The 17,655-nt window shown below is 71.4% G+C and overlaps 1 protein-coding gene across 2 annotated transcripts in view; it reads right to left on the bottom strand.

Moving 5' to 3' along the window:
* The window catches only part of MAP4K1 (mitogen-activated protein kinase kinase kinase kinase 1), a 28,820-nt gene that overhangs the window by 4,158 nt on the left and 7,007 nt on the right, over positions 1 to 17,655 (bottom strand). The window contains exons 5-28 of one of the 2 annotated variants that reach the window (XM_068910384.1): positions 16,173 to 16,228; positions 16,025 to 16,072; positions 15,904 to 15,946; positions 14,165 to 14,237; positions 13,948 to 14,079; positions 13,799 to 13,861; positions 13,605 to 13,686; positions 12,104 to 12,220; positions 10,723 to 10,801; positions 9,682 to 9,740; positions 9,028 to 9,056; positions 8,104 to 8,148; positions 6,816 to 6,839; positions 6,692 to 6,734; positions 5,719 to 5,899; positions 4,990 to 5,066; positions 4,853 to 4,897; positions 4,681 to 4,765; positions 3,772 to 3,848; positions 2,290 to 2,350; positions 2,111 to 2,216; positions 1,311 to 1,369; positions 1,115 to 1,218; positions 40 to 217 (exon numbers count right to left, since the gene is read on the bottom strand). In XM_068910384.1, the coding sequence (XP_068766485.1) occupies positions 40 to 217; positions 1,115 to 1,218; positions 1,311 to 1,369; positions 2,111 to 2,216; positions 2,290 to 2,350; positions 3,772 to 3,848; positions 4,681 to 4,765; positions 4,853 to 4,897; positions 4,990 to 5,066; positions 5,719 to 5,899; positions 6,692 to 6,734; positions 6,816 to 6,839; positions 8,104 to 8,148; positions 9,028 to 9,056; positions 9,682 to 9,740; positions 10,723 to 10,801; positions 12,104 to 12,220; positions 13,605 to 13,686; positions 13,799 to 13,861; positions 13,948 to 14,079; positions 14,165 to 14,237; positions 15,904 to 15,946; positions 16,025 to 16,072; positions 16,173 to 16,228 (1,866 nt within the window). The remainder of the gene's footprint in view (positions 1 to 39; positions 218 to 1,114; positions 1,219 to 1,310; positions 1,370 to 2,110; positions 2,217 to 2,289; positions 2,351 to 3,771; positions 3,849 to 4,680; positions 4,766 to 4,852; positions 4,898 to 4,989; positions 5,067 to 5,718; positions 5,900 to 6,691; positions 6,735 to 6,815; positions 6,840 to 8,103; positions 8,149 to 9,027; positions 9,057 to 9,681; positions 9,741 to 10,722; positions 10,802 to 12,103; positions 12,221 to 13,604; positions 13,687 to 13,798; positions 13,862 to 13,947; positions 14,080 to 14,164; positions 14,238 to 15,903; positions 15,947 to 16,024; positions 16,073 to 16,172; positions 16,229 to 17,655) is intronic. The other variant, XM_068910385.1, reaches the window with a different exon arrangement.

Consider the following 17,655-nt stretch of genomic DNA (forward strand, 5'->3'; position numbering starts at 1 on the left):
ACCCCCGGGAGCCCGCCAGCGCGGCGCCCAGCCCCTCACCGGAGCCAGCGTGGGTGAACCAGGAGGTGAGCGAGTTGAGGTTGATGGTGTGGAAGAGGACGGGCTGGGCGGGCGAGGGTCCGCGGCTCACCCCGATGCACACGCTGGGGTACTCCTCGCCAGGGCTCACCAGCATCTCGAACACCGGCAGCGGCGAGGGCAGCGGGAAGTCGAAGTGCTGCGGGCCACCGGGGGGGGGGAACGTGGGGACATGGGGACCCGACGTGGGGACCCACCACGAGGACGCAGGGATGTGGGGCCACAGGGACCCGGTGTGGGGGCACAGAGACATGGCGACTTGAGGACCCACCATGGAGATGCAGGGTCATGGGGACACAGGGTCATGGGGGGGGGTACGGGGACATGGGGACCCACCACGGGGTCATGGGGGGGTTACAGGGACATGGGGACCCACCACGAGGACACAGGGATGTGGGGCCACAGGGACCCGGTGTGGGGGCACAGAGACATGGCGACTTGAGGACCCACCATGGAGACGCAAGGTCATGGGGACACAGGGTCATGGGGGGGGGTACGGGGACATGGGGACCCACCACAGGGGCATGGGGGCTCAGCACAGGGACATGGGGACGTGGCACAGGGACATAAGGACCCAGCATGGGGACATAGGAGCACAGAGATGAGGCCCGCAGGGACCCAGCACAGGGGGGATGTGGGGTCCCGCTGTGGGGACACGGGGATGTGGGGGCACAGGGACCTGGGATAGGGACACAGGACTATGAGCATGGCGGGGATATGAGGACCTGCTGCAGGGGCACAGGGATGGGGGACATGTTGGGGACACGAGGACGGGTGGACCGGTGGGATGTTGGGGGATGGCAACGTGGGAGATGTTGGGGACATGAGGATGGAGACACGGAGGATGTAGGGACCAGGACAGGGAGATATGGAGGACCTAGGGGACAGGAGGACAGGCTGACGTGGGGTTGGGGGAGGTGGCAATGCAGGGGAAGCTGGGGGGACAGGAGGACACGGGGGCACAAGCACAGGGTGATGTGGGCACCGTCGGGGACACGAGGACAGGGGCAGTTCGGGACGTGAGGACGGGACCTACCTTGACCAGCATGAACTTCTGCATGGGCTCGTACCACTGGAGCAGCACCACGCTGGCGTCCAGGGCCCCGCACAGGTAGTGACACCCCGTCTGCCCGTTCCTGGCTGGGGACGGCGCCGGGGTCCCCGTGAGCCGCGGTGGCCCCGGGGACACCCCCCCCTCCCCACTTTCCCGGCCCCCCCAACGCAGCGCTCACCCACGCAGCAGGTCCGGCAGCCCTTGGTGTCGGGGATCTTGGTGGAGGTGACGTTCTTCCTGCGGGCAGGGGGACGCTGCGGCACCCCGGGGCTGGCCCTGGGGTGGGGTGGGGGGTCCCCCCCTCCTTTTCCTGGTGGGTCTGACACCTTGTGTGTGTGTCATCCCCCCTCCCCAAAACCTGGCTGGGACCCCACAGGCTGGAGCTAAGGTGGGGGCACCCCATTTTCTGGGTTGCAAGAGGAGAGTTGGGGGGTCCTGGGGGTCCCTGTTACCTGGGCGGCAGGTGGAGGGGGGGTCCTGGGGGTCCTCATTACTGGGGCAGCAGGCAGGGGGGTTTGAGGGGGTCCTGGGGGTCCCCATGACCTGGGCAGCAGTTGGGGGGGATGGGGGAGTCCCAGGGGTCCCCATGACCTGGGTAGCACGTGGAGAGTTTTGGGGGGTTTCGGGGGGGTCCCCATGACCTGGCAGCAGGTTGGGGGGTCAGGGGGGTCTCGGGGGTCCCCATGACCTGGGTGGCACGTGGAGAGTTTTGGGGGGTTTTGGGGGGGTCCCCATGACCTGGCAGCAGGTGGGGGGGTTCAGGGGGGTCCTGGGGACCCCATGACCTGGGTGGCACGTGGAGAGTTTTGGGGGGTTTTGGGGGGGTCCCCATGACCTGGCAGCAGGTGGGGGGGTTCAGGGGGGTCCTGGGGACCCCATGACCTGGGTGGCACGTGGAGAGTTTTGGGGGGTTTCAGAGGGGTCCCATGACCTGGCAGCAGGTGGGGGGGTTCAGGGGGGTCCCGGGGACCCCCTTACCTGGGCAGCAGGCGGTGGGGGGAGATGTGCACCCCGGGGCGCTGCTCCCTCTTGCTCTGCTCGTAGAGGCCCAGCAGGCTGTGGGAGTAGAGCTGGGGCGTCTTCCCTGCGGCCGGGGTGAGGGGGGGGTCAGGGGGGGGTCCAGGACCCCCCCCCGGCCCCAACGCGCCCACACTCACCCGAGACCGACATGAGGACGTTGCCGATGGAGTAGAGCCAGGACGTGCGGCTGTGGTAGAGCTGGGGCAGACGGGGGTCAGGGCTGCGGCCGGGGGGGGGTGCAGACCCAGCTGGGGGTCTGGGGGCCCAGCCGGGGGTCTGGGGACCAGCCAGGGGGTCTGGGACCAGCCAGGGGGTCTGGGACAAGGATGGGACCAGGGACGCAGTAGGGAGCCGGGGTCCAGGACTGGGCTGGGGGTCTGGGACAAGCTGGGGGTCCAGGACAAGGTGGGGGTCTGGGGGACAAGCTGGGGGTCTGGGGACCAGCCAGGGGGTCTGGGACCAGCCAGGGGGTCTGGGACAAGGATGGGGCCAGGGACGCAGTAGGGAGCCGGGGTCCAGGACTGGGCTGGGGGTCTGGGACAAGCTGGGGGTCCAGGACAAGCCGGGGGTCTGGAGGACAAGCTGGGGGTCTGGAGGACAAGGTGAGTGTCTAGGGGACAAGTTGGAGGTCCAGGGGACAAGCTGGGGGTCAGGGGACAAGGTGGGGGTCTGGAGGACAAGCTGGGGGTCTGGGGGACAAGCTGGGGGACCAGGACACGGCAGGGGTCCAGGGGACAAGCTGGGGGTCAGAGGACAAGGTGGGGGTCCAGGACAAGCTGGGGGTCTGAGGGACAAGCTGGGGGACCAGGACACGGCAGGGGTCCAGGGGACAAGGTGGGGGTCAGGGGACAAGGTGGGGGTCTGGGAGACAAGCTGAGGGTCTGGGGGACAAACTGGGGGTCTGGAGGACAAGCTGGGGGTCTGGGGGACAAGATGGGGGACCAGGACACAGCAGGGGTCCAGGGGACAAGGTGAGAGCCTGGGGGACAAGCTGGGGGTCTGGGGGACAAGATGGGGGACCAGGGGACAAGCTGGGGGTCTGGGGGACAAACTGGGGGTCTGGGGGACAAGCTGGGGGTCCAGGGGACAAGCTGGGGTCCAGGACAAGCTGGGGGTCTGAGGGACAAGCTGGGGGACCAGGACAGGGCAAGGGTCCAGGGGACAAGCTGAGGGTCAGGGGACAAGGTGGGGGTCTGGGGGACAAACTGGGGGTCTGGAGGACAAACTGGGGGTCTGGGGGACAAGATGGGGGACCAGGACACAGCAGGGGTCCAGGGGACAAGGTGGGAGCCTGGGGGACAAACTGGGGGTCTGGGGGACAAGATGGGGGACCAGGGGACAAGCTGGGGGTCTGGGGGACAAACTGGGGGTCTGGAGGACAAGTTGGGGGACCAGGGGACAAGCTGGGGGTCTGGGGGACAAACTGGGGGTCTGGGGGACCAGTCCAGGGGGGCAGGAGACCACTTAGGGGTGCAAGACGCAGCGATGGCCCTGGGGCTCAGGACCAAGGCTGGGGGGGTGGCGGGCCGGGGACCAGGCTGGGGGGCTCGGACACGGGTGGGGGGACGCGGCCGAACCCCAGACCCCCGAAGCAGCCCCCCCCCGGCCCCCAGCCCCACCAGCTCCAGCGTGGCCTCGGGCTCGCTCTGGTTCAGGGTGAAGATCCCCTCCTCGGCGCCCAGGATGAGGTGCGGGTCTGCGGGGGGCCGGGGTTGGGGGGGGTCCGGGGGGGCGCCCCACGGTCCTCCCGTGACCCCCAACGCCCCCCTCCGTGTCCCTAATGTTTCCTCCGTGTCCCCTACCTTGCGTCCCCGGTGCCCCCCACGTCCCCACCGCCTCCCATGTCCCCAGTACCCACCATGTCCCCACTGTCGCCCCCCCCCCAGAGGTCCCCAATGCCCCTCAGGGTCCCCAGTGCCCCCCCATGTCCCCACTGCCCCCCCAGGGTCCCCAGTGCCCCCCATGTCCCCACTGCCCCCCAATGTCCTCACCGCCCCCCCTAAGGTCCCCAGTGCCCCCCCACGTCCTCAATTCCCCCCCCCAGGGTCCCCAATGCCCCCCAGGGTCCCCAGTGCCCCCCATGTCCCCAATTCCCCCCCCAGGTCCCCAATGCCCCTCAGGGTCCCCAATGCCCCCCACGTCCCCAATTCCCCCCCAGGGTCCCCAATGCCCCCCATGTCCCCAATCCCCCCCCAGGGTACCCAATGCCCTCCAGGTTCCCCAGTGCCCCCCATGTCCCCAATTCCCCCTCCAGGGTCCCCAGTGCCCCCTCATGTCCCCACTGCCCCCCAATGTCCCCACCGCCCCCCCTAAGGTCCCCAATGCCCCCCAAGTCCTCAATTCCCCCCCCAGGGTCCCCAGTGCCCCCCATGTCCCCAATTCCCCCCCCAGGGTCCCCAACCCCCCCTCCAGGTCCCTAATGCCCCCCCATATCCCCACTGCCCCCCCACATCCCCATTGCCCCCCTCCACATCCCCACCGCCCCCCCATGTCCCCACACCCTTTTGGGGGGGGGTCCCCGGTGGCACCTTGGGTGCCGGGGTGCGTCCAGGTGGTGGTGGCCGTGATGCGCAGGGGACACCCGTCAAACACCTTCCGGAAGAGGGACCCGTCCTGGGGGGGGGGGACCGAGGAGGGGTGAGGGGGGGCCGGGGACACCCCCCTCCCCAAAACCACCGGCCCCCCAGCCCCGTCGCTCACGTGTGGCTTTGGGGCGGCCCCCCCGGGCCCGTTGTCCGCCGGCACCTGGAAAAGGGGGGGGGGGACAAGGGGGTGACAGGGGACAGCAGGGACCCCCCCAGGGGGGTCTTCGGGGGGGTGGGGGGTGGGGGGCTCACCGCTCTCCGGATCTTCTCCGTCTTGGGGGGCAGCAGGGGGGGGTCCTCGCTGCTGGGTCCCGACCAGAGCGCAGGGTCTGGGGGGGCCGACGGTGGCGTCAGGGGACGTCCCTGTCCCCCCCCCCGCCCCATGTCCGCAGCCTCCCCCATGTCTGGGACCCCCCCAGGTCCCCAGGTCCCCTACCTGCCTGCACCCCCCCCATGTCCCCCCCCACATCCCCTGGGGTGGTAGTGGGTGCTGGGGTGGGGGGGTGGCCATGTCCCCTGTGTCCCTACCATGTCCCCGTCCCACCTGAGCTGCCACCAAGGACCACCCCATGGGCAGGTCCTGGTGCCCCATGTCCCCCCCAGTGTCCCCCTCCCACCTGAGCTGCCACCAAGGACCACCCCATGGGCAGGTCCTGGTGCCCCATGTCCCCCCCCAGTGTCCCCATCCCACCTGAGCTGCCACCAAGGACCACCCCATGGGCAGGTCCTGGTGCCCCATGTCCCCCCCAGTGTCCCCATCCCACCTGAGCTGCCACCAAGGACCACCCCATGGGCAGGTCCTGGTGCCCCATGTCCCCCATGTCCCACCTGAGCTGCCACCAAGGACCACCCCATGGGCAGGTCCTGGTGCCCCATGTCCCCCATGTCCCACCTGAGCTGCCACCAAGGACCACCCCATGGGCAGGTCCTGGTGGCCCACATCCCTCATATCCCCGTCCCACCCCAGTGTCCCCGTCCCACCTGAGCTGGCGGCCAGGGCCACGCCGCGGGTGGGGGCCCGGGGGCCGCGTCCCCCCGCGGGGCCGCTGGCGCAGCGCACCAGGGCCGGGGGGGGCGGCTGCTCCAGCAGGGGACCGCGGGGACGCGGGCGGGGGTCCTCGGCGGGGACCTCGGCCGAGCCCGACCCCGACCGGAACTTGGGCTGCGGAGGGGGGACACAGGGGACACGGCGGGGGACACGTGGGTCAGGCGGGGGGGGAGAAGAGATGCCCCCAGGGCATTGCCAGCACTGGGGTCCCCAGCGTGTCCCCAGGGTGTCACAAGCATCAGGTCCCTGGTGTCCCCCCATCTCCCCGGGACGTTGCCAGCATCAGGGTCCCCTGTGCAGTGACACGGTCCCTGGGGACCCCCAGCTTGGCCGGTGTGGCGTCCCCAGTGTCCCTCAGGATGGCCAATGTTGGGGTCCACCCCCAGGGTATGGCCAGCACTGGGGTCCCCAAGGTGTCCCCAGGTCATCGCCCATATCGGGGTCCCCCCGGGTGTCCCACCACGGCCACCGTCGGGGTCCCCAAGGTGTCCCCAGGCCATCGCCCGTTTCGGGGTCCCCCCGGGTGTCCCACCACGGCCACCGTCGGGGTCCCCAAGGTGTCCCCAGGCCATCGCCCATATCGGGGTCCCCCCGGGTGTCCCACCACGGCCACCATCGGGGTCCCCAAGGTGTCCCCAGGCCATCGCCCATATCGGGGTCCCCCCGGGTGTCCCACCACGGCCACCATCGGGGTCCCCAAGGTGTCCCCAGGCCATCACCCATATCGGGGTCCCCCCGGGTGTCCCACCACGGCCACCATCGGGGTCCCCAAGGTGTCCCCAGGCCATCGCCCATATCGGGGTCCCCCCGGGTGTCCCACCACGGCCACCGTCGGGGTCCCCAAGGTGTCCCCAGGCCATCGCCCGTTTCGGGGTCCCCGGGGGCCGGTGTGGGGCGGGTGCTCACCTTGGGGGGCAGCGGGGGGGGCACGCTGGCGGGCAGGGTGGCGCTGGGGAGAGAGCGGAGCCGTGAGCGGGGGTCCCGTCCCCGTCCCCGTCCCCGTCCCCGTCCCCGGGGTGCAGGTCGGTACCTGCCGGCGTCGCAGCGGCTGGGTCTGCGGGGAGGAAGGAGACGGGTGAGACGGGGGCCGGGCGGGTGGAGGGGACAGGGGACAGGGGACAGGGGACATGGGATAGGGACAGGGGACAGGGGATAGGGACAGGGGACAAGGGACAGGGGATATGGACAGGGGACAAGGGACAGGGGACACGGGACACGGGACAGGGGACAGGGGACAGGGGACATGGGATAGGGACAGGGGACACGGGACACGGGACAGGGGACAAGGGACAGGGGACAGGGGATATGGACAGGGGACATGGGACAGGGGACACGGGACAGGGGACAGGGGACAGGGGACAGGGGACAGGGGATATAGACAGGGGACATGGGACAGGGGACAGGGGACAGGGGACAGGGGACAGGGGACAGGGGATATAGACAGGGGACATGGGACAGGGGACAGGGGACAGGGGACAGGGGACAGGGGATAGGGACAGGGGACACGGGACAGGGGACAGGGGACATGGGACAGGGGATAGGGCAGGGGACAAGGGACAGGGGACAGGGGACATGGGATAGGGACAGGGGACAGGGGACAGGGGATAGGGCAGGGGACAAGGGACAGGGGACATGGGATAGGAAAAGGGGACATGGGACAGGGGACAGGGGACACGGGACAGGGGACAGGGGACAGGGGACATGGGATAGGGACAGGGGCACGGGACACGGGACAGGGGACAGGGGACAGGGGACAGGGCAGGGGACAAGGGACAGGGGACAGGGGACAGGGGATAGGGCAGGGGACAAGGGACAGGGGACAGGGGACATGGGATATGGACAGGGGACACGGGGACATGGGATAGGAAAAGGGGACATGGGACAGGGGACGGGACAGGGGACAGGGCAGGGGACAGGGGACAGAGGACACGGGACAGGGGACAGGGGACATGGGACAGGGACAGGGGACAAGGGACACGGGACAGGGGACAGGGGACAGGGCAGGGGACAAGGGACAGGGGACAGGGGACATGGGATATGGACAGGGGACAGGGGACATGGGATAGGAAAAGGGGACATGGGACAGGGGACGGGACAGGGGACAGGGCAGGGGACAGGGGACAGAGGACACGGGACAGGGGACAGGGGACATGGGACAGGGACAGGGGACAAGGGACACGGGACAGGGGACAGGGCAGGGGACAAGGGACAGGGGACAGGGCAGGGGACAAGGGATGATGCCGGGGGCCAGGGCCATGCCCGGGGGGGACGGGGCAGGGGACAGGGGACAGGGCAGGGGACAGGACGGTGTCACCCACATGTCAACGTCGTCGTAGTCGTCGTCAGTGTCCGACGTGTCGCTCCTGCGCGTGGCCCTGCCGTGAGCCGGTGGCCCCACGTGTCCCCCTCCCCAAACCCGGGTCCTCCTGTCCCCGCGTCCCCCCCGTGTCCCCACCATGTCCCCCATGTCCCCCCGACCCCATCTCACCAGGTGCTGCCCCTGGACCCTGTGTCCCCCCAATGTCCCCACCATGTCCCCCATGTCCCCCCAACCCCGTCTCACCAGGTGCTGTCCCTGGACCCTGTGTCCCCCCCTGTGTCCCCCCAATGTCCCCACCATGTCCCCCATGTCCCCCTGACCCCATCTCACCAGGTGCTGTCCCTGGACCCTGTGTCCCCCCCTGTGTCCCCCCCATGTCCCCACCATGTCCCCCATGTCCCCCTGACCCCATCTCACCAGGTGCTGTCCCTGGACCCTGTGTCCCCCCCTGTGTCCCCCCCGTGTCCCCACCATGTCCCCCATGTCCCCCCGACCCCATCTCACCAGGTGCTGCCCCTGGACCCTGTGTCCCCCCAATGTCCCCACCATGTCCCCCATGTCCCCCCAACCCCGTCTCACCAGGTGCTGTCCCTGGACCCTGTGTCCCCCCCTGTGTCCCCCCAATGTCCCCATCATGTCCCCCATGTCCCCCCAACCCTGTCTCACCAGGTGCTGTCCCTGGACCCTGTGTCCCCCCCTGTGTCCCCCCAATGTCCCCACCATGTCCCCCATGTCCCCTCAGGCCCCATCTCACCAGGTGCTGCCCCTGGACCCTGTGTCCCCCCCTGTGTCCCCCCAATGTCCCCACCATGTCCCCCATGTCCCCTCAGGCCCCATCTCACCGGGTGCTGCCCCTGGACCCTGTGTCCCCCCCGTGTCCCCCCCATGTCCCCCCAGCGCCCTCCCCAGACCCCCGACTCACCCGCCGCAGCCAGGCTCTGCCAGCAGCACCTGGGGGAGAGGGTCGGTGTGATGGGGGGGGGCTGCGAACCGGGGACCCCCAGGAGACCCCCCAGGGACCCCCAGGAGACTTCTGCCCCCCAACCACCCCAGAGACCCCCCCAGGAGACCCCCCCAGCCCCTCTGGGGACCCCCTAGGACCCCCCAACCACCCCAGGGACCCCCCCAGGAGACCCCCAGCCCCTCCAGGGACCCCCTAGGATCCCCCAGGACCCCCCCAGGTCTCCCCTGGGACCCCCCAGGAGCCCCCCCAGCCCCTCCAGGGACCCCCAGAGACCCCTCAGGTCTCCCCTGGGAACCCCAGGATCCCCCCAGGCACCCCTGGGACCCCCCCAGGCCCCCCCGAGACCCCTCCAGCCCCCCCAGGATCCCCCCCAGGCCCCCCCGGGACCCTCCTAGGACCCCTCAGGTCTCCCCTGGGATCCCCCAGGAGCCCCCCCAGGACCCCTCGGGACCCCCCCAGCCCCTCCAGGCCCCCCCAGGACCCCTCAGGTCTCCCCTGGAACCCCCCAGGACCCCCCAGGCCACCCTAGGCCCCCTCAGGTCTCCCCTGGGACCCCCCCAGGACCCCCCTCCAGGCTCCCTGGACCCCCCCAGCCCCTCCGGGCCCACGTACCGCCTGGGCCGGGGGGTCGCCCTCCTTGCGGCAGCCCGGACCCCCGCCGAGCGGGTGCACTGCGGGGAGAGGGTGAGGGTGCGGGGGGCACCGGGGGGGGACAGTGGCACCCGGGGGGCACCAGGGCACCGAGGGGACATGGGGGTCACTGGGACATGGGGGGCATGGGGGTCACGGGGACATGGGGGGCACTGGGGGGACATTGGGGGTGTGGGAATAGGGGACATGGGGACATGGGGGTCATGGGGACATGGGGGTCACAGGGGGTGCTGGGGACATGGGGGTCATGGGGGTGTGGGAATGGGGGACATGGGGACAGGGGGGTCACGGGGACATGGGGGTCACAGAGGGTGCTGGGGACATGGGGGTCATGGGGGTGTGGGAATGGGGGACATGGGGACAGGGGGGTCACAGGGACATGGGGGTCATGGGGACATGGGGACATGGGGGTCACAGGGGTGCTGGGGACATGGGGGGCACTGGGGGTGTGGGAATGGGGGACACGGGGACAGGGGGGTGCTGGGGACATGGGGGTCACAGGGGGGTGCTGGGGACATGGGGGTCATGGGGGCCACGGGGACATGGGGGTCACAGGGGGTGCGGGAATGGGGGACATGGGGACATGGGGGCCACAGGGGCCACGGGGACATGGGGGTCACGGGGACGTGGGGGTGGGGGACATGGGGGTCACGGGGACGTGGGGGTCACGGGGACACGGGGGTCACAGGGGGGTGCTGGGGACATGGGGGTCATGGGGGCCACGGGGACATGGGGGTCACAGGGGGGTGCTGGGGACATGAGGGACATGGGGGCCACGGGGACATGGGGGTCACGGGGACGTGGGGGTGGGGGACATGGGGGTCACGGGGACATGGGGACACCGAGGACGCAGGGATGGGGGACACGGCGAAGGGGGCAGAGGGACGGGGGGAGGTGGGGGACATGGGGCTGGGTGGGGGGGGACGGGGAGGGGGCGCTCAGGGCCCGGGTGGGTTTTGGGGCAGGATGAGGGGTTTTGGGGGGCGGGGGGGGGACACGCACGCTCCAGGCCGGAGTCGCAGCGGCCGGCCGGCGGCTGCCGGTGGGTCGAGTGGATCCGCCGGGGCACCGGGGGCGGCAGCTGCCGGGACGCCGCGGTGATGGGCGCCCCAGCGCCTCCAGTCCCCCCGAAGCCACCCAGGCCTCCCAGTGCCCCCAGTCCAGTCCAGTCCAGTCCCTCCTGTGTCCCTAATCCCGCTGCGGTGCCCCCAGTCACTGCCCCCCCAGTGCCCCCAGGGTCACCCTCTGGTGTCCCCAGTCCCTCCCAGTCCTTCCCAGTGTCCCCAGACCCTCCCAATGTCCCCCAGTGCCCCCCTCCGGTGTCCCCAGTCCCTCCCAGTCCCTTCCAGTACCCCCCAGTGCCCCCATCCGGTGTCCCCAGTCCCTCCCAGTCCCTCCCAGTGCCCCCCTCCGGTGTCCCCAGACCCTCCCAGTGCCCCCCAGTACCCCCATCCGGTGTCCCCAGTCCCTCCCAGTCCCTCCCAGTCCCTCCCAGCACCCCCATCCAGTGTCCCCAGTCCCTCCCAGTCCCTCCCAGCACTCCCCAGTACCCCCCTCCGGTGTCCCCAGTCCCTCCCAGTGCCACCCTGTGCCCCCCAGTACCCCCCTCCGGTGTCCCCAGTCCCTCCCAGTCCCTCCCAGTGTCCCTCAGTGCCCCCATCTGGTGTCCTCAGACCCTCCCAGTTGCCCCCAGTGCTCCCCAGCACCCCTATCCAGTGTCCCCAGTCCCTCCCAGTCCCTCCCAGTCCCTCCCCAGTGCCCCCCTCCGGTGTCCCCAATCCCTCCCAGACCCTCCCAGTCCCTCCCAGTGCCCCCCTCCAGTGTCCCCAGTCCCTCCCAGTCCCTCCCAGTCCCTCCCAGCACCCCCATCCAGTGTCCCCAGTCCCTCCCAGTCCCTCCCAGCACTCCCCAGTGCCCCCCTCCGGTGTCCCCAATCCCTCCCAGTGCCACCCTGTGCCCCCCAGTACCCCCCTCCGGTGTCCCCAGTCCCTCCCAGTCCCTCCCAGTGTCCCTCAGTGCCCCCATCTGGTGTCCTCAGACCCTCCCAGTCGCCCCCAGTGCTCCCATCCGGTGTCCCCAATCCCTCCCAGTCCCTCCCAGTCCCTCCCAGTCCCTCCCAGCACCCCTATCCAGTGTCCCCAGTCCCTCCCAGTCCCTCCCAGTCCCTCCCCAGTGCCCCCCTCCGGTGTCCCCAGTCCCTCCCAGTCCCTCCCAGTCCCTCCCAGCGCCCCCATCCAGTGTCCCCAATCCCTCCCAGTCCCTCCCAGCAGCCCCCAGTGCCCCCATCTGGTGTTCTCAGACCTCCCAGTGCCCCCCAGTGCCCCCCTCTGGTGTCCCCAGTCCCTCCCAGTTCCTCCCAGCGCCCCCAGCGCCCCCGGCCCACCTCGGGCTCCTCCTCGTCGGCCTCGCAGCCCCCCAGGAGCCGCTCGGGGTCCCGGACCTTTTCCAGCAGCTCCAGGGTGAGGGTCCGGCTCAGCCCCGGCTGGGCCACGAACTGGTGCTGGGGGACAGGGGCCGTGGGGACGGGGACGGGATGGGGACGGGGATGGGGATGGGGATGGAGACGGGGACGGGGATGGGGATGGGGACGGGGATGGGGACGGGGACGGGGACGGGATGGGGACGGGGATGGGGATGGGACGGGGATGGGGATGGGGACGGGGATGCGGATGGGGACGGGGATGGGGATGGGGACGGGGATGGGGATGGGATGGGGATGGGGACGAGATGGGGATGGGGACGGGGATGGGGACGGGGATGGCTCCGAGCTCCAGGAACCAGCATGGGGATGGGGAAGGGGATGGAGATGGGATGGGGATGGGGACGGGGACGGGGATGGCTCCGAGCTCCAGGAACCAGCATGGGGACGGGGAAGGGGATGGAGATGGGATGGGGATGGGGACGGGGACGGGGATGGCTCCGAGCTCCAGGAACCAGCATGGGGATGGGGATGGAGATGGAGATGGGATGGGGATGGGGACGGGGATGAGGACGGGATGGATATGGGGATGGGGACGGGGATGGCTCCAAGCTCCAGGAACCAGCATGGAGATGGGGACGGGGACGGGGATGGAGATGGGGATGGGGATGGGGACGGGATGGAGATGGGAACGGGGATGGCTCCGAGCTCCAGGAACCGGCATGGGGACGGGGAAGGGGATGGAGATGGGATGGGGATGGAGATGGGGATGGGGACGGGGATGGCTCCAAGCTCCAGGAACCAGCATGGGGATGGGGATGGGGACGGGGCCGGGATGGAGATGGGGACGGGGATGGGGATGGGGATGGGGACGGGGATGGCTCCAAGCTCCAGGAACCAGCATGGGGATGGGGATGGAGATGGAGATGGGATGGGGATGGGGACGGGGATGGGGATGGGGATGGGGATGGGATGGGGAAGGGGAAGGGGATGGGATGGAGATGGGATGGGGATGGGGATGGGGACAGAGATGGGATGAGGATGGGGATGGGGATGGGGATGACTCTGAGCTCCAGGAACCAGCATGGGGATGGGGATGGGGATGGGGACGGGATGGGGATGGGAACGGGGATGGCTCCGAGCTCCAGGAACCGGCATGGGGACGGAGAAGGGGATGGAGATGGGATGGGGATGGGGATGGGGATGGGGATGGGGACGGGTACGGGGATGGGGACGGGGACGGGGACGGGGACGGGGACAGGATGGAGATGGGGATGGGGACGGGGATGGGGATGGGGATGGGGACGGGGACGGGGATGGGGACGGGGACGGGGACGGGGCTGGGATGGAGATGGGGACGGGGACGGGGACGGGGGCCGTGGGGACGGAGGCAAGGAGGGACGGGGCTGGGGAGGGGACGGGCCGGGGGGACGCGGACGGGCCGGGGGGGGACACGGGGGCTTACGCTGAGCATCTTGGCGGCGCTGGGCCGCTTCTTGGGGTTCTTGGTGAGCGTCACCTTGACGAAGTTGTGGAAAGCGGGCGACCTGCGGGGAAAGAGGGTCACCGGGGGGGGGGGGGGACAGGGGGGACAGGGGGGAGCCGCCCCCCATCCCGACCGGCCGCGGGGCCCAGGCGTCCGGGACCCCCGGCACTCACCACTTAGCCTTGTCCTTCAGCTTGGGGGGCTGGTACCCGCTCTTGGACATGAGGAAGAGCACCCTGGAGAAGACGGGGCGCCCGCGTCACGGAGGGCCGCCAGCGCCGCGCTGGCACCCATGGGTGCTGCGGGGGGGGGGGGGGCTCACCGCAGCGGGTGCAGGTCGAAGAGGGGGGGCTGCAGCTCGGCCAGCTCCAGCGCCGTGATGCCCACGGACCAGACGTCGCAGAGCTCGTTGTAGCCCCCCTTGAGCTCCACCGCCGCCACCTCGGGCGCCATCCTGGGGGGGGGGGTGGAAGGATGGGGACCCCCCCCACCTCGCCCCCCCCCTCCCTCCACCTTGTCCCCCCCCCCCGCCGCCCTACCAGTACGGCGTGCCGATGAAGGACATGCGCCGGGCGAAGGTGGCGCTGATCTGGGCCGCGATGCCGAAATCGGCTGGGGGGGGCGCCGGGGGGGGGGGGGAAGGTGTGAGGGGTTTTTATTTTGGGGGGGGGGTCTTGCAGCTCCGCCCCCCCCCGCTCCCCCAAAATCTGATCACCCTCCTCCTCTCCCCCCCACCTCCCCCTGCAGCCCCCCACTGCCCCCCAATTCCCCCCACCTCTCCCTGCAGCCCCCCCACTGCCCCCCAATCCCCCCCACCGCCCCCCCGCCTCCCCCTGCAGCCCCCCCACTGCCCCCCAATTCCCCCCCACCGCCCCCCCGCCTCCCCCTGCAGCCCCCCACTGCCCCCCAATTCCCCCCACCGCCCCCCCGCCTCCCCCTGCAGCCCCCCCACTGCCCCCCAATTCCCCCCACCGCCCCCCGCCTCCCCCTGCAGCCCCCCCACTGCCCCCCAATTCCCCCCCGCCTCCCCCTGCAGCCCCCCCACTGCCCCCCAATTCCCCCCCGCCTCCCCCTGCAGCCCCCCCACTGCCCCCCAATTCCCCCCCACCGCCCCCGCCTCCCCCTGCAGCCCCCCACTGCCCCCCAATTCCCCCCACCTCTCCCTGCAGCCCCCCCACTGCCCCCCAATTCCCCCCCGCCTCCCCCTGCAGCCCCCCCACTGCCCCCCAATTCCCCCCACCTCCCCCTGCAGCCCCCCACTGCCCCCCAATTCCCCCCCACCTCCCCCTGCAGCCCCCCACTGCCCCCCAATTCCCCCCCACCGCCCCCCGCCTCCCCCTGCAGCCCCCCCACTGCCCCCAATTCCCCCCCCGCCCCCCCGCCTCCCCCTGCAGCCCCCCATTGCCCCCCAATTCCCCCCAATTCCCCCCCACCGACTCCTGCAGCCCCCCCACTGCCCCCCAATTCCCCCCCACCTCCCCCTGCAGCCCCCCACTGCCCCCCAATTCCCCCCACCGCCACCCCACCGACCCCTGCAGCCCCCCATTGCCCCCCAATTCCCCCCAATTCCCCCCCACCGACTCCTGCAGCCCCCCCACTGCCCCCCAATTCCCCCCCACCGCCCCCCACCTCCCCCTGCAGCCCCCCCACTGCCCCCCAATTCCCCCCACCGCCCCCCCGCCTCCCCCTGCAGCCCCCCCACTGCCCCCCAATTCCCCCCCACCGCCCCCCCGCCGACCCCTGCAGCCCCCCCACTGCCCCCCAATTCCCCCCCACCGCCCCCCCGCCGACCCCTGCAGCCCCCCACTGCCCCCCAATTCCCCCCACAGCCCCCCCACCTCCCCCTGCAGCCCCCCATTGTCCCCCCAATTCCCCCCCACCGCCCCCACACCTCCCCCTGCAGCCCCCCATTGCCCCCCACAGCCCCCCACCTCCCCCATTGCCCCCCATTGCCCCCCCACAGCCCCCCCAGTTCCTCTATCTGCCCCCCACCGCCCCCCCACCTACCCCTGCAGCCCCCATTGCCCCCCAATTCCCCCATCTGCCCCCCCACCGCCCCCCCAGCTTCCTGGCTCCCCCATTGCCCCCCCATTGCCCCCCCAATTCCCCTATCTGCCCCCCCCAACCTCCCCCTTTACCCCCTGGCTCCCCCATTGCCCCCCCATCTGCCCCCCCACAGCCCCCCCACCTCCCCCTTTACCCCCTGGCTCCCCCATTGCCCCCCACAGCCCCCCCAATACCCCCATCTGCCCCCCCCCCGTGCCCCCCGGGCGCTCACCCAGCTTCACCTCCCCGCTGTCGTTGATGAGGATGTTGGCTCCCTGCGGGCGGGGGGGGGACGCGGTCAGCGGGACCCCCGTGTCCCCCCCCCAACCCACCCCCCCCACGATGTCCCCTACCTTGATGTCGCGGTGGATCTTGCCCTGGGAGTGCAGGTAGGAGAGACCCTGCGAGCGCGGAGGGGGGGGTCGGCCACGGGCACGGGGGCCCCGGCGTGCCCGGGATGGGGGGGGGGACACGGGGGGGACACGGGGGGGGGACACTCACCTCCAGCGTCTCCCTGCACACGTAGGCGATCTGCGGCTCCGAGAGGGGCCCCGTCACTGCGGGGACAGGGCTCGGCTCAGCGGGGGGCCCAGGCGTCCGGGCGCTGAACACCCCCCCCCAGACCAGCATGGGGGGCCCAGGCGTCCGGGCGCTGCACAACTCCCCCCTCAGACCAGCATGGGGGGCCCAGGCGTCCGGGCGCTGCACACACCCCCCCAGACCAGCATGGGGGGGCCCAGGCGTCCGGGCGCTGCACAACTCCCCCCTCAAACCAGCATGGGGGGCCCAGGCGTCCGGGCGCTGCACACACCCCCCCAGACCAGCATGGGGGGGCCCAGGCATCCAGGCGCTGAACACCCCCCCCCAAACCAGCACGGGGGGCCCAGGCGTCCGGGTGCTGCACAACTCCCCCCTCAAACCAGCATGGGGGGCCCAGGCGTCCGGGTGCTGCACACCCCCCCAAACCAGCATGGGGGGGCCCAGGCGTCCGGGTGCTGCACACACCCCCCAGACCAGCACGGGGGGCCCAGGCGTCCGGGCGCTGCACAACTCCCCCCTCAGACCAGCATGGGGGGCCCAGGCGTCCGGGTGCTGCACAACCCCCCAGACCAGCATGGGGGGCCCAGGCGTCCGGGCGCTGAACACCCCCCCCCCAGACCAGCATGGGGGGCCCAGGCATCCGGGTGCTGAACACCCCCCCCAAACCAGCATGGGGGGCCCAGGCGTCCGGGTGCTGCACAACTCCCCCCTCAAACCAGCATGGGGGGCCCAGGCGTCCGGGTGCTGAACACCCCCCCCCAAACCAGCACGGGGGGCCCAGGCGTCCGGGTGCTGCACAACTCCCCCCTCAAACCAGCATGGGGGGCCCAGGCGTCCGGGTGCTGCACACCCCCCCAAACCAGCATGGGGGGGCCCAGGCGTCCGGGTGCTGCACACACCCCCCAGACCAGCACGGGGGGCCCAGGCGTCCGGGCGCTGCACAACTCCCCCCTCAGACCAGCATGGGGGGCCCAGGCGTCCGGGTGCTGCACAACCCCCCCAGACCAGCATGGGGGGCCCAGGCGTCCGGGCGCTGAACACCCCCCCCCCAGACCAGCATGGGGGGCCCAGGCATCCGGGTGCTGAACACCCCCCCCAAACCAGCATGGGGGGCCCAGGCGTCCGGGTGCTGCACACCCCCCCGAAACCAGCATGGGGGGCCCAGGCATCCGGGTGCTGCACACCCCCCCCAAACCAGCATGGGGGGCCCAGGCGTCCGGGTGCTGCACAACCCCCCCAGACCAGCATGGGGGGCCCAGGCGTCCGGGTGCTGAACACCCCCCCCAAACCAGCATGGGGGGCCCAGGCGTCCGGGTGCTGCACACCCCCCCGAAACCAGCATGGGGGGCCCAGGCATCCGGGTGCTGCACAACTCCCCCCCAAACCAGCATGGGGGGCCCAGGCATCCGGGTGCTGCACAACTCCCCCCCAAACCAGCACGGGG

The sequence above is a fragment of the Struthio camelus genome, chromosome 16 (genome assembly GCF_040807025.1).
Source record: "Struthio camelus isolate bStrCam1 chromosome 16, bStrCam1.hap1, whole genome shotgun sequence".
NCBI lineage: Eukaryota > Metazoa > Chordata > Aves > Struthioniformes > Struthionidae > Struthio > Struthio camelus.